The sequence below is a fragment of the Poeciliopsis prolifica genome, unplaced genomic scaffold (assembly GCF_027474105.1).
Source record: "Poeciliopsis prolifica strain line A6 unplaced genomic scaffold, Auburn_PproV2 SCAFFOLD011, whole genome shotgun sequence".
NCBI lineage: Eukaryota > Metazoa > Chordata > Actinopteri > Cyprinodontiformes > Poeciliidae > Poeciliopsis > Poeciliopsis prolifica.
In genome coordinates, this window is record NW_026562386.1 from 10,618,617 (window position 1) to 10,633,517 (window position 14,901).

At 36.8% G+C, this 14,901-nt stretch overlaps 2 protein-coding genes across 2 annotated transcripts; both read right to left on the reverse strand.

The window, feature by feature from the left end:
• Window positions 1-238: 238 nt before the first annotated feature.
• dpep2 (dipeptidase 2) lies at window positions 239-6,506 on the reverse strand. Its single transcript, XM_055036607.1, has 11 exons — window positions 6,400-6,506; window positions 5,939-6,095; window positions 5,663-5,789; window positions 4,614-4,743; window positions 4,337-4,487; window positions 4,105-4,174; window positions 3,601-3,777; window positions 2,397-2,481; window positions 2,228-2,303; window positions 1,772-1,907; window positions 239-1,118 (listed from the first exon to the last, which is right to left on the reverse strand). The coding sequence occupies exons 2-11, from the start codon at window positions 6,091-6,093 to the stop codon at window positions 921-923; spliced, it is 1,305 nt and encodes a 434-aa protein (XP_054892582.1). The 5' UTR covers window positions 6,094-6,095; window positions 6,400-6,506; the 3' UTR covers window positions 239-920.
• A 5,526-nt stretch (window positions 6,507-12,032) lies between these two features.
• Window positions 12,033-14,241, reverse strand: LOC129364154 (ribonuclease P protein subunit p25-like). Its single transcript, XM_055036608.1, has 2 exons — window positions 13,933-14,241; window positions 12,033-13,762 (listed from the first exon to the last, which is right to left on the reverse strand). Exon 2 carries the CDS (start codon window positions 13,426-13,428, stop codon window positions 12,589-12,591), a length of 840 nt encoding a protein of 279 aa, XP_054892583.1. The 5' UTR covers window positions 13,429-13,762; window positions 13,933-14,241; the 3' UTR covers window positions 12,033-12,588.
• Between the last annotated feature and the right edge of the window lie 660 nt (window positions 14,242-14,901).

The following is a 14,901-nucleotide window of genomic DNA, read 5'->3' on the forward strand; positions in this document are numbered from 1 at the left end:
TTGGGATTGCATGGATGTATGAATGCATGTGTGAGGTTATATAAAGGTGGATATCATCACTATAATTAATCTTACCAATGGATCTTTTCATCTGTTGATTCAAGTCCCGCCATAGTAACTACTTCAATTATTTGGTGTATTTCCCATATTTAAAGGAGCCAGGTAAGCTGTAAATGATCTGCTTTGATTTCACCTGACAACCTTCTCACTGGTCAACAACATTCATTAAATCAGAAGCTCCATTTTAAACTTTTTATTTTTTTATATACTGATTCTGAACTGCATACAGTAACAAAATGTTTTTATTAATACATTCATACATTAGTTATTAAAGTGCATCTTATAAAGCAGAATTTTAACAAATACATATAAGCTGTAGGGATGCACTGACTGCAATTTTTTTGGAAGATCACCAGTCTTAAAAAAGACGGATTTTTTTGTGGATATCCTTTTTTTTTTCTTTATGAATGGCACCATTGCCAAAGTTTCCAATAACTACATTTGTCTCAAGTTACTTTTTTGAAAAGAAAATTAGTATTTGGTTGACTATTGTTAACCAAATGCCAGCAGATGTGAGCTAATGAGTCGATCTGTGAGTCAGCCCTCTTGCACAGCACAGCAAAAGAGGTCAGTGACTGATTTTCAGACCTTTACAGAGGTAGATAAGATTCGTGGTTATGATCAGTTTCACCCGAAAGTATCAGCCAATCGTCAATCACCCAAAATTATGGAATTCAGGCCAATCAATCAGTGCACCCCTAGTTGTAAAAAATGTAAATAACTATTGTAATTATATGCTATAAGTGCATATGAAATATGACGGCATAATGGACGTTTGCACTCATATCTACATTAAACATTTGCACTCATCCTTCATATAGATAATAAAAAGCTGAACTAAAGAAGAGAACAGGATTTAGTCAGTCAAGGAAAGAATTAAAAAGCAGTGCTAAGGCCAGGAATAACAAATTTTGTCCTTTTGATTTTAAGGATGGGCTCTGGTTGGAGAGCAATTCTCGCAGGATAGGTTGTTTGAGTTCCATTCTACATTTGTTTGCCACCTCTGTTTGAGGTATCTCTTCTTCACTTGGCTTCTTCCAGCTTAGTTCATTGCGAACCTAAATAGAGTGGAACACAAGTAGAAAATATTACACAAATTTAATATGAAAACCCCAAATACTTGCAGCTCATCGGATTTTCAGGTAACTCATCAAAAACATAACTGGAAACATGCAAAAGGTTTGTAAATAATATCAAAAAGTATTTGACTGGGGCAAATAATGTGTTTTCACTGATTGTTGAGGCATGATGTTTTGCTCACCAAGAGAAATTGTTTAATTTAAGAGAGTATTTCCAGAAAGAAGAATGAAGAAATGCGTCAAATTGACATATTTTGAAAATGAAATATGTGGTATGTAATGAGAAAACAATAAAGTTAGGGCAGTTAATTTTACTGCTCAGCATTCAGAAGTACAGCTCTCTCACTCTGTTTTCCTTCACTGTACTGAACTGTTCTCAGCTGGGTTCAGATCAGGTGAGGAGTCATGTCATAAATTGGAATGGTTCTGTGATCATTCTCAAATATCTTAATTTCAAGAGTTCTGCATCCTATAATTAAATACACAATGTATTCAACTTTATCCAGCTTGCAGTTAGCTGGATAAAGCCCTAATAATGATAGTATGGTCAAAATACCAACTTGACTAATAATTATGTACGCATTCTATAGTGGGATTCCTTAGTTAGGAAGTGAGTTATTTTCACAGCTAACCTTTTCAACTTCATCAAACACTCGCAGAAAATTGTTTCTAAGGACATCGGCCAATTCCTCCTCTGTCCATTTCCTCTTCAGGAGCTCCTGGATTATTACAGGATACTTTGAGACATCTTCTAATCCCACAGGAAATCTGTTATTGAAACACATATGATCACTTTTATGTATTCTTTAAAACAAAAAGGTGGATGGATGGATTTTTTTGAAAAGAAAATTAGTATTTTTATTAATACTAATTTTGACCTTGGAGAGCAGGAAACGAGCCATCCATGGATGGATGGATGGATGGATGGATGGATGGATGGATGGATGGATGGATGGATGGATGGATGGATGGATGGATGGATGGGTGGATGGATGGATGGATGGATGGATGGATGGATGGATGGATGGATGGATGGATGGATGGATGGATGGATGGATGGATGGAGTGCATCCAGGTACATGTCTCACCTAATGCCACCATCAAAGTCTCCTCCAATTCCTATTGACTTAGCTCCAATGACCGCCTTAATGTGATCAAAGTGGTCTGATGAAACAGTGGAAAATACACATCAGACTCAGGTATTAAAAGATTCAATGCCACATTCAAATGAACTACTATTCAAGAAGAAAAATTTACCAGCCAAATGAGAAACATTAGCCTCGTTCTGGCAGGAAATAAAAGGGGTGTAGAAATTCACCATGATCAGCCCTCTGTTCACTTTCTGAAACACAACACAAACATGTAGTTTGTAGTTAAGCAAAGTTGCATATGTTTGTCAGGTTTCTTTTAGTCAAACTATGCTTATAGAGTGAAATAAGGTCACAAGTAGAAGTCTGTGTGTTGCACCAGACTATGATAAAGCAAACAGAGTCATGTGAAATGATGAGAAACATGCCAAATCAAGATGTGGAATAGCAGCAGTAAGGGTGGGATTACCCTGAGGTACTAGTCATGCTTGGTTCACGTTTTTCAGATCAAACTGTTACCAGATGCAGTTTTAAAGACTGGGAAAGAAAGGGCTAAACTGTTTAACTAATTTGCTTTGGCTCATTGTGTTTGTATAATGAACAGTCAAATGTTTCATTTAATAATAAGAATAATACACAGAACAAAAAGCAATCCATCAGTTTGAGAGAAAAATTTTAGTAACTCAAAAATGTGTGCTGAAAAATGGAGCTGTGTGCCCCGAGCACCAGGGTTGGGATATGCTGCAATAAATAATGAGATTCCTGTAAAAGATTGTGTAAATGTAAAATGCATGTACGGGTGTGTTTGCGTGTGTGGAGGTGGTGCGGGGTGTGAGTGCCAAAAGCACATGCGAGGCACATTTAGATGAGAGTTATTCATCAAAGATTGAACCTCCTATAAGTGTATGTTTGAGTTTATTATGGTACTAGTGAAAAAAGGATCAGAAATACTTTGTTAAAACAGTTAATGCTTTCAAAGTTTGCAAAGAATACAAAATTTTCAAATTACAAATTTCAGAAAGTTTGAACAAAAATTTCTCAAAGCTACTAAACATGGTCACTACTTACCTATACAAATTTGTCCTTATTATTCCTCAAATTAAGGCTCAATTTTCTTTACACAGTATAAGAATTCAACTTAATTTGTTTATGCTGGCTCGAAGTAGATCATTTTGGTTGATATACTTTGACATCTATTATTATTATGATTATCAGTAAGGACCTTTTTTTTTAAACACACATTTTATAATTTAGAAAAGTGATCATGGGATAACAGGCTTTCATTTCTAAGCTGAAAATTTGCTGATAGATTTTCCATTACATTGGCATGAAAACAACAACCCACAGATGATTCAGCAAGCAGATTTTCTCACCAGCTTATGTAGCAACCAGTCGGGTACATTACGACTGTTGTTACAGATCTTGTAGGAGGACGAATGACTGAAAATGACTGGAGCTTTAGAATGGTTCAGAACGGCTGAAGCTGTCTCAAAAGATGTGTGGGAAAGATCCACTATCATTCCCAGTCTGTTCATCTCATCCACAACAGCCTATTCAAAAAAGAAAGAAAAAAAATAAATGAATTAACCAGAAACAGCAGATCAGCAGATTGTGAGGCGTACACAAGTAAATACTCTGGTATTGATAACTATCAAGGAAGTCCAATAGACTTGCACTTAAAAGGTTCAAAAATAAAACTACCAACCATCTATGACTGGTTTCACTTTTTCTTGTTAATTTTAGACAGAATAAAATTTTAAAACCTAAATTTTAAATTGACAAATTACATTCCTCCTAAAATCCATGAACAGTTTGTGAGATGTGATGAAATGTGGCAGTAACTTCTGGGGTCATTGACCACCAAAGGTTAAAATTACCTTTCCAAATGTCGTAAGGCTGTTATTGGGCCTTACAAAGACTTTGTAATAGTTTGTAGAAGATTCAGCCCTGCACCAAAAAGTAAATATATATTAGTCAGAAGATGCGTAACAAAATGTTAAGCATAATCTTTATTCAAAATATGTTCAGACTGAACTTGTTTCTAATATGGAATTTACATCCTACAGACAAGAAACATGATGTTTAGAAACTGCATGCTCTTTAGAATACCAGGGAGTATTGCAGGAATGAGTGAGGGACATGGAGCGGACTCCAAGCTGATAAAACATGCGCAGCGCAGGGAGGCTGCTATCAATGGAGTGGCCTCCTTCAATACCTATCAGACAAGCAATTTTATCCCTCGTCAGGGAATCCCTCAGTTCTGCAAACACAGACATACTTTCATGATTCAAAAAGCTTCAGTTGCAACTATTTTCTTATTAATTTTGAAGCATAGCAGTCAATGCACTGTTCCCTGGGCTTGGTAACAAGACAATGAGTACCATACCCTGAGTGGACGTGACCAGTTCAAAGTCAGGGTATTCTGTGCATATTCGTCTGATTACATCTATTTGCTCCAAAGTCAGTCGCACCGCATCCATGTGCTGGGCCCCACACAAAACATACACTGAAAACATCTGACAAACAAAGATGGAAATAATAATAAGATTAAAAAATAAATAAAAGTCACATATATTCAGAACATATATAATATTGACTTATGTTGACATGATAGCTCTATTGAAGCTGCTCTACTGGGCTGAGACCAATTAATGATTTTAACAGTCAATGTTAAAATATTTTCACATCATTTGAAGTTAAAATCAACATCAAATGATGATTTTAACATTTGATATAATACATTATCCTGCTGCAACTAGGCTTCATAAGATGGGAAAGCTAATCATAAAGTGATGGACATCATTATTAATAATACTTCATTGATGCTTAATTGGTACTAAAGGTACTAATGTGTCCGAAAAATATCCTCCTCACCATAACACAACCTCTCAAATAAGGTGAACAATTGATTCAACAAAGTATAGACTCATTTCTTTATGTTGCTTAAAACAAATTCTCAACATGCCATTAGAATTTTTTTAGGGTGAGTCAGATCAGGCAAGGTTTTCTCAGTATGTTATCATGTAAATCTGCCGTGACTGTGTAAATTGTGGTCTCAATTTCCTGTTCTCAGCAGACAAAAGCACCCCCATTTGTAGACTTTTGCTGCCATAAATCATCTGCTTCAAGATTCTGCATTAACAAAAGATACTCTGCATGCTACCAACGAGTGGTCATTTTAGACACTGTTACCTTTGAACCAGTTTTCTTATTGTCTTTCTATCCCAACTTCAGAAAGCCATTTCTGTACATACAGTTGTAAATGTTGAAAATGACAGCCACAGAGCAGTTTCTGAAATATTCAGACCACTCTAAAAAATGTTGCCATGTTCAAAGTTATTTTGTAATTTGTGTTAACAAATACTTATAAAGGGGCCAGTAAATGTACATACCAAAACAGTGCCATTGCACTCATTCAGTCAGACTCTAAGGTACCTGTGCCTGCACATGACCTGCTCTGAGGCGAGAGATATCAGTGGCCACTCTGGTGAGCTGAGTCAGATTGATCTTGCTCAGCTGGTTGTTGTAATGGATCCTCAGTCTTAGAGCTAAATCGTTATGACTGCAGCAAGAAGAAGAAAGAGTGAGAAAAGCAACATTAACCATTTTGATCTTAACATTAACGTTAATATTAAGATGAATCTTAATGTTAAATCTTAATTTCAGAGAGTGTAAATTTATGTTTAGGAGTAAAGAATATGCATCCATTACCCATCTATGAGAGGATATCTGGATAATAAATCGTGTGCTCTGTCTCTTTCAGAGTTTCCAGATATGAAGCAGCACAGAGAGAAAGCCAGCAGAGCTCTGAGAGAGTGCACACAAAGGCTGCATGAAGCACCTGCTGAAGTTTTCCAATAAGACATTTCTGAAAATAGAAAACCAATAATAGAATGAAAGATACCAAAAAAGAGATTAAAACATCATCAGATAATTAACTCTAATCTATAACTCATAGCCTAAAACTGAATCCACATTTTAGTTTATGAAATGTAAATTTATGGATTTTATCAAAAACTAAGTAACACTTTAACTTATCCTTACGACATTCATCGCATAGCAATTACGATGGCAACCGTAAAGAGTGAAAAACTCATTTTTAATAGTAAGTTAATGCATATACATAATCAGTTAAATATAAGGAAAGTTTTAAACTACGCAAAGTATCTTACCAGACGGGCAGCAGGAAAACCGCGGGATCTCTGTATCTGTCAGCTCCGTAAGTGAAGAGGGCACAGCCAAAACCTAGCCCAGCTGTTAGTGCGGTGCGTTCAAATACAATCTGAAAAAGTGCAATACTGCAGGGTCCGGCTTTATTTGATCCCAGTAGAAACGTCTACGTTGTTTTTACGATTATTAGAAAGCACCGTTAGTTGGAGAAATGCTAGAAAACTTAAGTATGAAATTTTCGCAGTCGAAAATCGTTCACCAATTTTTATGAAATAGAGATTTAACACTGAATGATAGGACATTTAAGCGCCATCTGCTGCGAGAACCAAGAAAAGCGAACTTGACTCTCAACTCTTACCCAACTACCAGAAAGTCTGAGCTAAGAAACAAACAAACAAACAAAAGCAACTTTACGAAACATTTCGCATAAGCGCTCAAAATCCACTGTAAGGAGGCACTCCTGACTCTAGGACAAAAAACAAATGGCATCAAACGTAAAGTCTTCGGGAATCGACACAGACAGCCACAATGAAATGAAAACTCAGTTTAACGATAAAATACGAATGTTTAGGAAAAGTTTGCTATAAATATGTAAGGAATGTAAATAGTCCTGAGGAATGAAAGCTTTGCCCAAATCAGAATATTATCAAAACGTTACTTTGCTACAGTAATTAAAAGAACTTAGTTCTTTAATGTAACCCGTATATTATGTACAAAGACAATTTTTTTGGATAATTCAGTAAACAGTTCAGTAAATTTTGATCATTTTTGGCTTTATTGCAAAAAAATAAAAAAAATAAAAAAAAATAAATTCCGCTTCTCAGAACGACAGAATATTGAATAAAATCAATTGGAAGTATTTTTAGAACAGGAGTGTTATATACCATGCTATATAGCCTACAAAATCAATGTAAAAGTTCATTGTGATTGTGTAAGAGCTGTATCAAAACATACATGTCAAAGTGTAAGAAAATTGAACTTGAACTTGAACAGTAAGTGCATGATGGATAGTTGTGCAAATGTGAAAGAGTCTGGTGTTGATGGGGTAACATCAGAGTGCCAAAAATGAATTTCAATTATTTCAGAGAGAAAATGTGAAGTCTTACTCAGTGGTCCACCCACTGTGATTTGGCCTTGCAAACTGTAATAAGGAGAGGGATTCGGCTCTGATTGGAGCAACCCACTGCTTCAATGGAGTAATCACAACTGTGTTGATATTACTCGACCAGTCCACCTGCTGTGCAAAGTGGAAACCCAGCAGAGACTGTTTGAATTGAAATTAACTAAACCATTTAGTAATATTGTCGACCTTGGTGTGGGATTGTAACTAGAAACACGAGAGACGTATTCTTCATCCTATTACCTATGCCCTACATGTGTGATTTGAGACCCTAACATTTCTATAATCAATTTTTAAATTGTTTATCCAGTTAATTAAACTTTAAATTTTTAAAAGCAAACATCTTCTAACAAGAAGGCTAATACAATTTTAAAAGATGTAAATTCTAAGTGATAATTTTATTTATGTATTTATATTTTGAAAATAAATAAATAAATAAATAAATGGTGACTGCCCAAACTACATGATGACTTATTCACTGTATGAAATTTATTGTACATATGTATATGTTTCTTTATGGTTGACTTTGTTTCTGATATTGAAGAAAAACAACAAGGATTAAATGTTTCCTCTGATTGTGAGCATATTAGAGATGCACATTGCAAACAATTAACTTTTTCTCTAATGGGTACATGAGAATATTGTATAAATAGATTCAAACGAGACTCCTTTGCCTCTGTTACCAAACTGGTAAAAAAAAAAAAAAATGATTATAACAGAAAACAATGAACTGAATATTGAGACATTATATTATTACTTCTAGCATCCAATGTGTGTGTTTTCACTCCTCTTAGCCAAAATGAACGTGTTTTAACTGAATTAAAATACTGCCAGAGATCATTGCAGATTGGATGAGCTCCTATGAGAAGTACTATCTCAAAGATGAGAAATGAACTCTGACATCGCTTCATAAATTCACAATCAGAACACGATGGTTCCTGTAAATCTTGTATTTCAATACTGCTAACGTTCAAGGGAGAAAGAATACGACATATCTAATAAAACAGTCAGTTATGGCCATTGCAACATTTGATTGCAAATGTAGCAAATTATAGTAATTATACATTTACAATATTTGTAAAAGAAAAGAAAAAAAAAGTTTATATATTTTGACTTAAATTGGGCTTTTCTGTAAAGTAGCTTTAGATAGTTTGTTGTGAACTTGAAATGTATAAATATTGTTTAAATACTTTTTATAGGTGAAATCAAATTCTAAACTTATTTTTGTTGTTTTATAGCTACAGTACCTAAAGAAAATATGTGCACTACGTTGAAACTTACTGCAGTTTATGCTTTCAGAGATTTGCTTTGAATATGTTGTCGTTGAATTGTGCACGACTCTTAGTGTCTTTCTTCACTAGAGGGCAGCAACACTCAGCTCTTACATTTCATTTTCTTAGCATACCAAGAGTTTCAGATTCATGTACATATAAATTAGCCAAGCACCATGGCTTGATCGCAGAACAGGCACCTACAAAATATATTTTAAAAAATCTCAGATCATTTTAAAAGTTTGGAAAAAGCCTTAAAGCACAAGGACTTATTTTAAAGTTGTTGCATGTTGTAATAAGATGCATTTTTAGAACTACTGATCTCTTAATGCTTTTTTTAAATGATCATTATGTGTGTAAATATAGTGGACCTTTATATGCCTTCTGTTTAAATTATGCTGAAGACATTCTTATTGCCATTTTCTATTTTTTTGCCCTGGATTCTGGCAGCCATGGAGTTAGTGTTCATTATCTGTTCTTACAGCTTTCACTTCAGCACAGCAATTACATCCTCAGCTGCACTGATTAATCCAACATGGAGACATTTCGCAAAATGGTTTTGAAAAGACATTTCCAGACACTTACCAGGGAGTAGCTGTGGCACAGCTTGTTTATGCAGATAGACCACAGCCAGTCAAATGGCAATAAGAAGTTTTCAATGGCTGCTTAAGGGTTCTCTTATCCTCTTGTGTATGCTGTGCATGAAACAATGGACTGTTTAGAAAATGATTCATATATTTTATTTTGCCCCTGACATAAACTGAAGGTACCTGATGTCATGTTTGGGTAATGTACATTTCTCTATTGTTCCTCATTTTCCCTCTCTGGCTATTTGTTACAATGCCCCCCTCCAGCTCTCAGCCTAACTGCTTAACCTTCCATTTTCTTCCAGCAATCACATAATCAATCACTGTCCTATTGCTTGACAAAACGGACAATGGAAGTGTGTGAGCGAGAAAAACCTTTTGCCCTGTCTGAACAAGCAAAAGGAATGTCGACTTCTGAGGGCTAATGCCAGCAGAAAACACAGGCCCAGTAAATATTCAATTTAAAGGATTCCCAGATAAGGCGAGTTGAAAAATTGAGGCGGCACCCATTCTTCTAGATAAGAGAAGACGGAGCCATCTGGAGGCTGGGAGATAGCGAACTCCCACGCCATCCCAAAGACCTCACTCTCGTCTGCTGCAGAGGCAGAGAGGGAAGAAATGGAGTGCCAACACTTTCTTTATGTTAACTTCACAACAAATGTATTCACATTCAGGGCACGCAGTTACTTACTGACTTTGGTCAACAAAATGTTACTGCTGTGTCTACCAAAATTCTTTCATAATGCTATCTGTCATACAGTTTGGTGCATATTAAAGCTGCACAATATGTTTAACTTGAATTATACTCTTGAAAGTAAAGATAATGAAACACCACCTTTCTTCTGTGTTTCAGTAATAGTTTTATAAGAATTTTATTCAGTTTATTTAAATTCCTGAATTAAAGTGAATATCTGTCCAAACAGGTCAGATTTATAGGCAGCTGTATAATCTGGTTCAGTCTAAATTCAGTTTCAAAACAATTCAATAATTTACTTTCATTAATTTTCATTCAGTTTGTTTCAAAGTCAAAATGCTTGATGAAAGTATTTTCGCCTCTATGTTGAAATACTTTGCATTTTTAAGGTCGCACTGAATTGCATTTTCTTTTTCTATTAATGTCTGTATTGCCTTATACACACTTTTTAAAACAAACAATACCGGCAAACAGACTCACAGTCTGTGAATAACCTTGTCCACAATCCTATAATGTACCTATTTGACTCCTCCACCAACCTATTTCGCGGCAGCCACATTGGATTTAGCTCGAGGATAATGTTTTTGTCAGTATATTTTATCTGTTCTCTCACTCAGGTAACGCTCTGCTGTTATCCCTAATTACCCGTCTGCATTTCACACTTGGTCCTGAATCCTCAATGCATGATAACAAATGCAGGTCGATTTGAAATTTACTTGTAGGGATTATCTTTATTTATTTATTATTTATTTATTTATTTTTTACCCGGACTTCAGCTTTCACCCAAGGGCTCCTCGGTGAAAGCTGTTAAGTCTGTGATAACGGTGACCTAAAATGATAACCTTCCGACAGTCTTGAGGACACACAGTTTGCTTCATGTGAGCTGTTTTGCAGTCGCAGCATTTCTTCTTCAACCTTCGTCGTTCTGCTTTGCTGTGATTCATTTAATGGGATTGAATGGGCAAGTTATCACTTTTTTGCGACCAAAAACAGTTAAAGACTTTGTGGTCACTTTGATGTATTTTAGATTCTTTATTGTTTTGCTAAAAGAAATGTGATTCAAGAGTCCAAAGCTGTTTTTTTTTTTACATATTTAAAAAATACACCGTAGTATTGCCTCAAAAAACTTTTTTTTTTTACTACTGCATTGCTACTGCATTTGAAGAATATTGCCAAGGGAAAATATGAAAAATGTAGAAAAAGGTTATAAACTGACAATCAAAATGATCAAGAAGTTTAAGCAGCAAAAAAGCTACAATAAACACAATATAATGAATTTATTTTTATTTCCTTTTAGCTTTGTCTTTTTCTCTGCAGGCCATTCTCCGTCATTGCTGCAAATATCAGCACTTTCTGCTGAAACTTTTGCAATATCGCAGTTGCCACTGCAATAACATCAAAATAGAATAAAAGCAGAAAAGCGATGCATAAAAAAGCAACTTGAAAAGTCAGCATCTATTCCATTTATTTTCGTCTCAGAAGCTGCATGTCACTGTTTTAAAATTTGCCTCTGTCTAGACCTGAGTTTTCTGTGTGATATTTTCTTGAGAAATAGAAGATGATTGAGAGGAGAAAAAAAGATGACAAAAGATGCGCTGCTGTACAGGAAGGCCTGCAGGCCGAAACGAAAAGGAGTGTACCTTATTGCCTTGGTTTCATATTTTGCAGCAACAGTGCAGTGTAAAGCTGCGTCAAGCCTAGTTTAAATCCTTTTTCTCCTCTGTGTTGTGTGATGTTATATAGTTATCTTAATGATAATCTCTGCCTGTATTTCTCCCCCTGGCATTTCTGTCAGGCTGGGTTGGTTTGGTCCTTATCAACAGCTTTGTCATTAAATCAGCTTTTCTTCAGACAAATTTCACTGCTGGTACTCTTATCAAAACATCAGCACACTGTGATTTTTTGTTCCATTAGAGCTTTGCATAGTGATGAATGAATTAAAAGATAAAATGCAAAAGAAAACTTAATTTGGAAAGAAAATGTTTATTTTTGTGGGAAGATTGATAGTCAGACAAACTAAAATGGTACATTTTTTCATTTGTTTTACCACCAATATTTTCGGTTTATTTCTTTTACAAAATTGTATTTATTTATTTCTTCATTTGAAAAGCTCAATTTCAGAGTACTTATGAACAAAAGGTTTTCATACCAAGAAATAGTTTTATCCATAACTCAAACATAGTTCACTTGGGCAATCAATGGCTTCATTTTGATGTTGTTGTCATTGTGGGATATGATTTCATTCTGTTCTTCAGCACACAGTAAAAGCATACATTATCACAGTTGTGATGTCGGAGGCCATAAATCTGTTCTGTGAGTGCTCTTTGTACAGAAACAAGCTTTTCAATCTCAGTCAAACTGACCCACTGAGGCTTGAATTTGGGATTCAGTTCTTCTAAGAAAGCACTGTTCTGACTGAGTGAATGTTCTGATTGTCTCAGCATTGTGCTACACTGGAGTGCAGCGCCAAATGAACTTTGCTGATTCAATCCTCTCCACTGTGACAAGGGTTTAGCGAGTCAGTTAGGAGGAAGGACTGAGACTCCTTCCTCCAAGCACAGCTTTTTACAGAGAGGGAAGCCGCTGTATGGCAATTGTCCAAGAGGTCTCTTGTATGTTGTTTGTACTGAAGGCTCAGTCCCTGCTCTGTCCTCCCACAATGCACTTAGAGCCTCTGGAGGCTGATAGCCTGGCTCTTGTGGATCCAGAGGATCCTTAGAAAGAAGGATGCTGATGGAAGGTACAGTCCTGTGCACCGTCATCTCAGATGCCGCCCCATGGTTGCTCTCCCACACTTCTTTCATCACTTTGTACCTTAGCTTGGTCATCTGATGCAGGCAGCCCACTTTTCGTTTCATAATCTCAGCACAAGTGATTGTCTTTGTGACCGCACGACCTGACCCAGTAAATACAACCTGCCTGAGCCCGGTAACAGTTCCGCCCACCGCACTTCCAGTCTTTTCTCCTTGCATCCGAGCCATAGCAAATCCCATTAGGTTGCGAATCTTGCTACCCTCCTTGACACGCATCTCCAGCACCCCCGAAGCCAGACCTGGAAAGGGACAGGGGCTGTCCTCCTCAATGCGGCCAACTTTTTTGAAACCTTCCTGGCCTAGTTTAACTGCTGTTGGAGAAGCTGGCAACCCTGAAGGTTTTAGCGAATTAGAATCACTGTTGAACACTGCTGGCTGCATTACAGCGTTTGTGTAAGTTTGACCCTGATAAAAGGGGCACGTCCCCTGGTTTACTCCATTGGCAGTTTGGTTTGGTCTCTTTACCTCCAGTCCTGGTTGGGGTATGATATTGTTGTTAGCCAAGCACTGGTTATGGCCACTAACCATTCCACATCCCGTAAACATTTCTGCAGTCCCTTGTGCGTCAATGAATTGTTAGTCCAGACACACGCGTCTCCCTCATAGAGTACACCATAACATAATTTTCTTATGCACTTGGCAATTCTGTCTCCTTCCAGTCAACAGCTGTAAAGTTTTAAGACTTCAAATAAGAAATATTACTCACTCCCCAAGAGCTCTATCAACAAAGTCTTTAATGTCCCTTTTCAGAGAAAGCTGGAAAAATAAGATAAACGCCTGACTGATGAGTTAAAAGCACTGTTGGGACCTTTCAAGATGTTCTTTAAAGTGCTGCTCATTTTCAAACCATCAATGTCTTTTCGGAATGTGTTCCAGATCCCTATGAAAAGACAAAAAAAAAAAACACTGGAAGGTAAAATTAGCCTTTCCTTGTGCTACATGTATTATTAGCAATTATATCTTATTTTCTGCACATACTATAGTGTGCTTCGAGTCTTCTTTAACAAAACTTTTTAAAAGAGAAACTGAAAGCTCTTATCAGGACTCCACCTTTTTCTTTCGTGGTCCAATCCAGCGCTGCTGAGTCTGCTCTGCTGATCATCTTCTCTTCATTTCAGAAGTGACCTCTAGGATAGTTTGAATTTTTATTTTCCACTTATTCCTTAAGACTTCTGAATTATGTTCCTCCAGCTCAAGTTGGTCTGTCTTTCCTCTCCACGTACCCACTCTGGAATCTGCTGCAGCTGAGACCAGGGCTGCTCGGGTATAGTCCCCAGAGTTGTATCTTGTCTTCAGTGATGCTCTGGGAAGTCTGCTCTGTTCCCCACAAAGAGACATAAGGGACAGGAGCTGCCTCACAAATGCTCACAGGAGGAGTGTCTGTGTGGCTGAGGGGGAGCAAGAGGAAAAGGGGAGACAGCCCTCTTAAAGGCGCAGGTCTTTTCATCTTTTAGACGAACACCCTTTCCCTCCACAACTGAAGCCTGCCATCTGAGGGAAAAGAAAAGGGAAGGGCTACTGCGTCCCTTTAAAACCTGGAATGCAGATCCCCGGCAACTTTGTCAATCTCTTTAGAGGACGTTCCAGTGTTTAATGTACATGACTGATTAAACCTGAGTTCTGAAATAGAGAGTCAGTCAAGCTTTAAAAATGCATTTTCAGCTGCGAAACAATGAATTAAATTAGCTGTGTTATAATTGAAAACATCCTTCAAAGGGCTACTGAAAGTCAGCAGCATTAAATTGCACTGTACTTAGGCATTATCCTGTTAGATGTTTGTGGCCATTTCAATTTACATAATGCAACATTAATAGCTTCATTGTTGGGGCAATCAAGTGGTGCGGTAAAAATGTCTGTCTCTTAACGCATGGATTGTTATATTGTCACAAGCTGGGGGGAGCCCTTGTGATCAAGGACACAAGGACCACAAAAAGCATGGAAGCATGACTGCCATGCTCAAGGTGCTGTAATCGTAACCGTTATCATCAGGCTGGCTTATGGGTGCAAGTGAAAAGATAG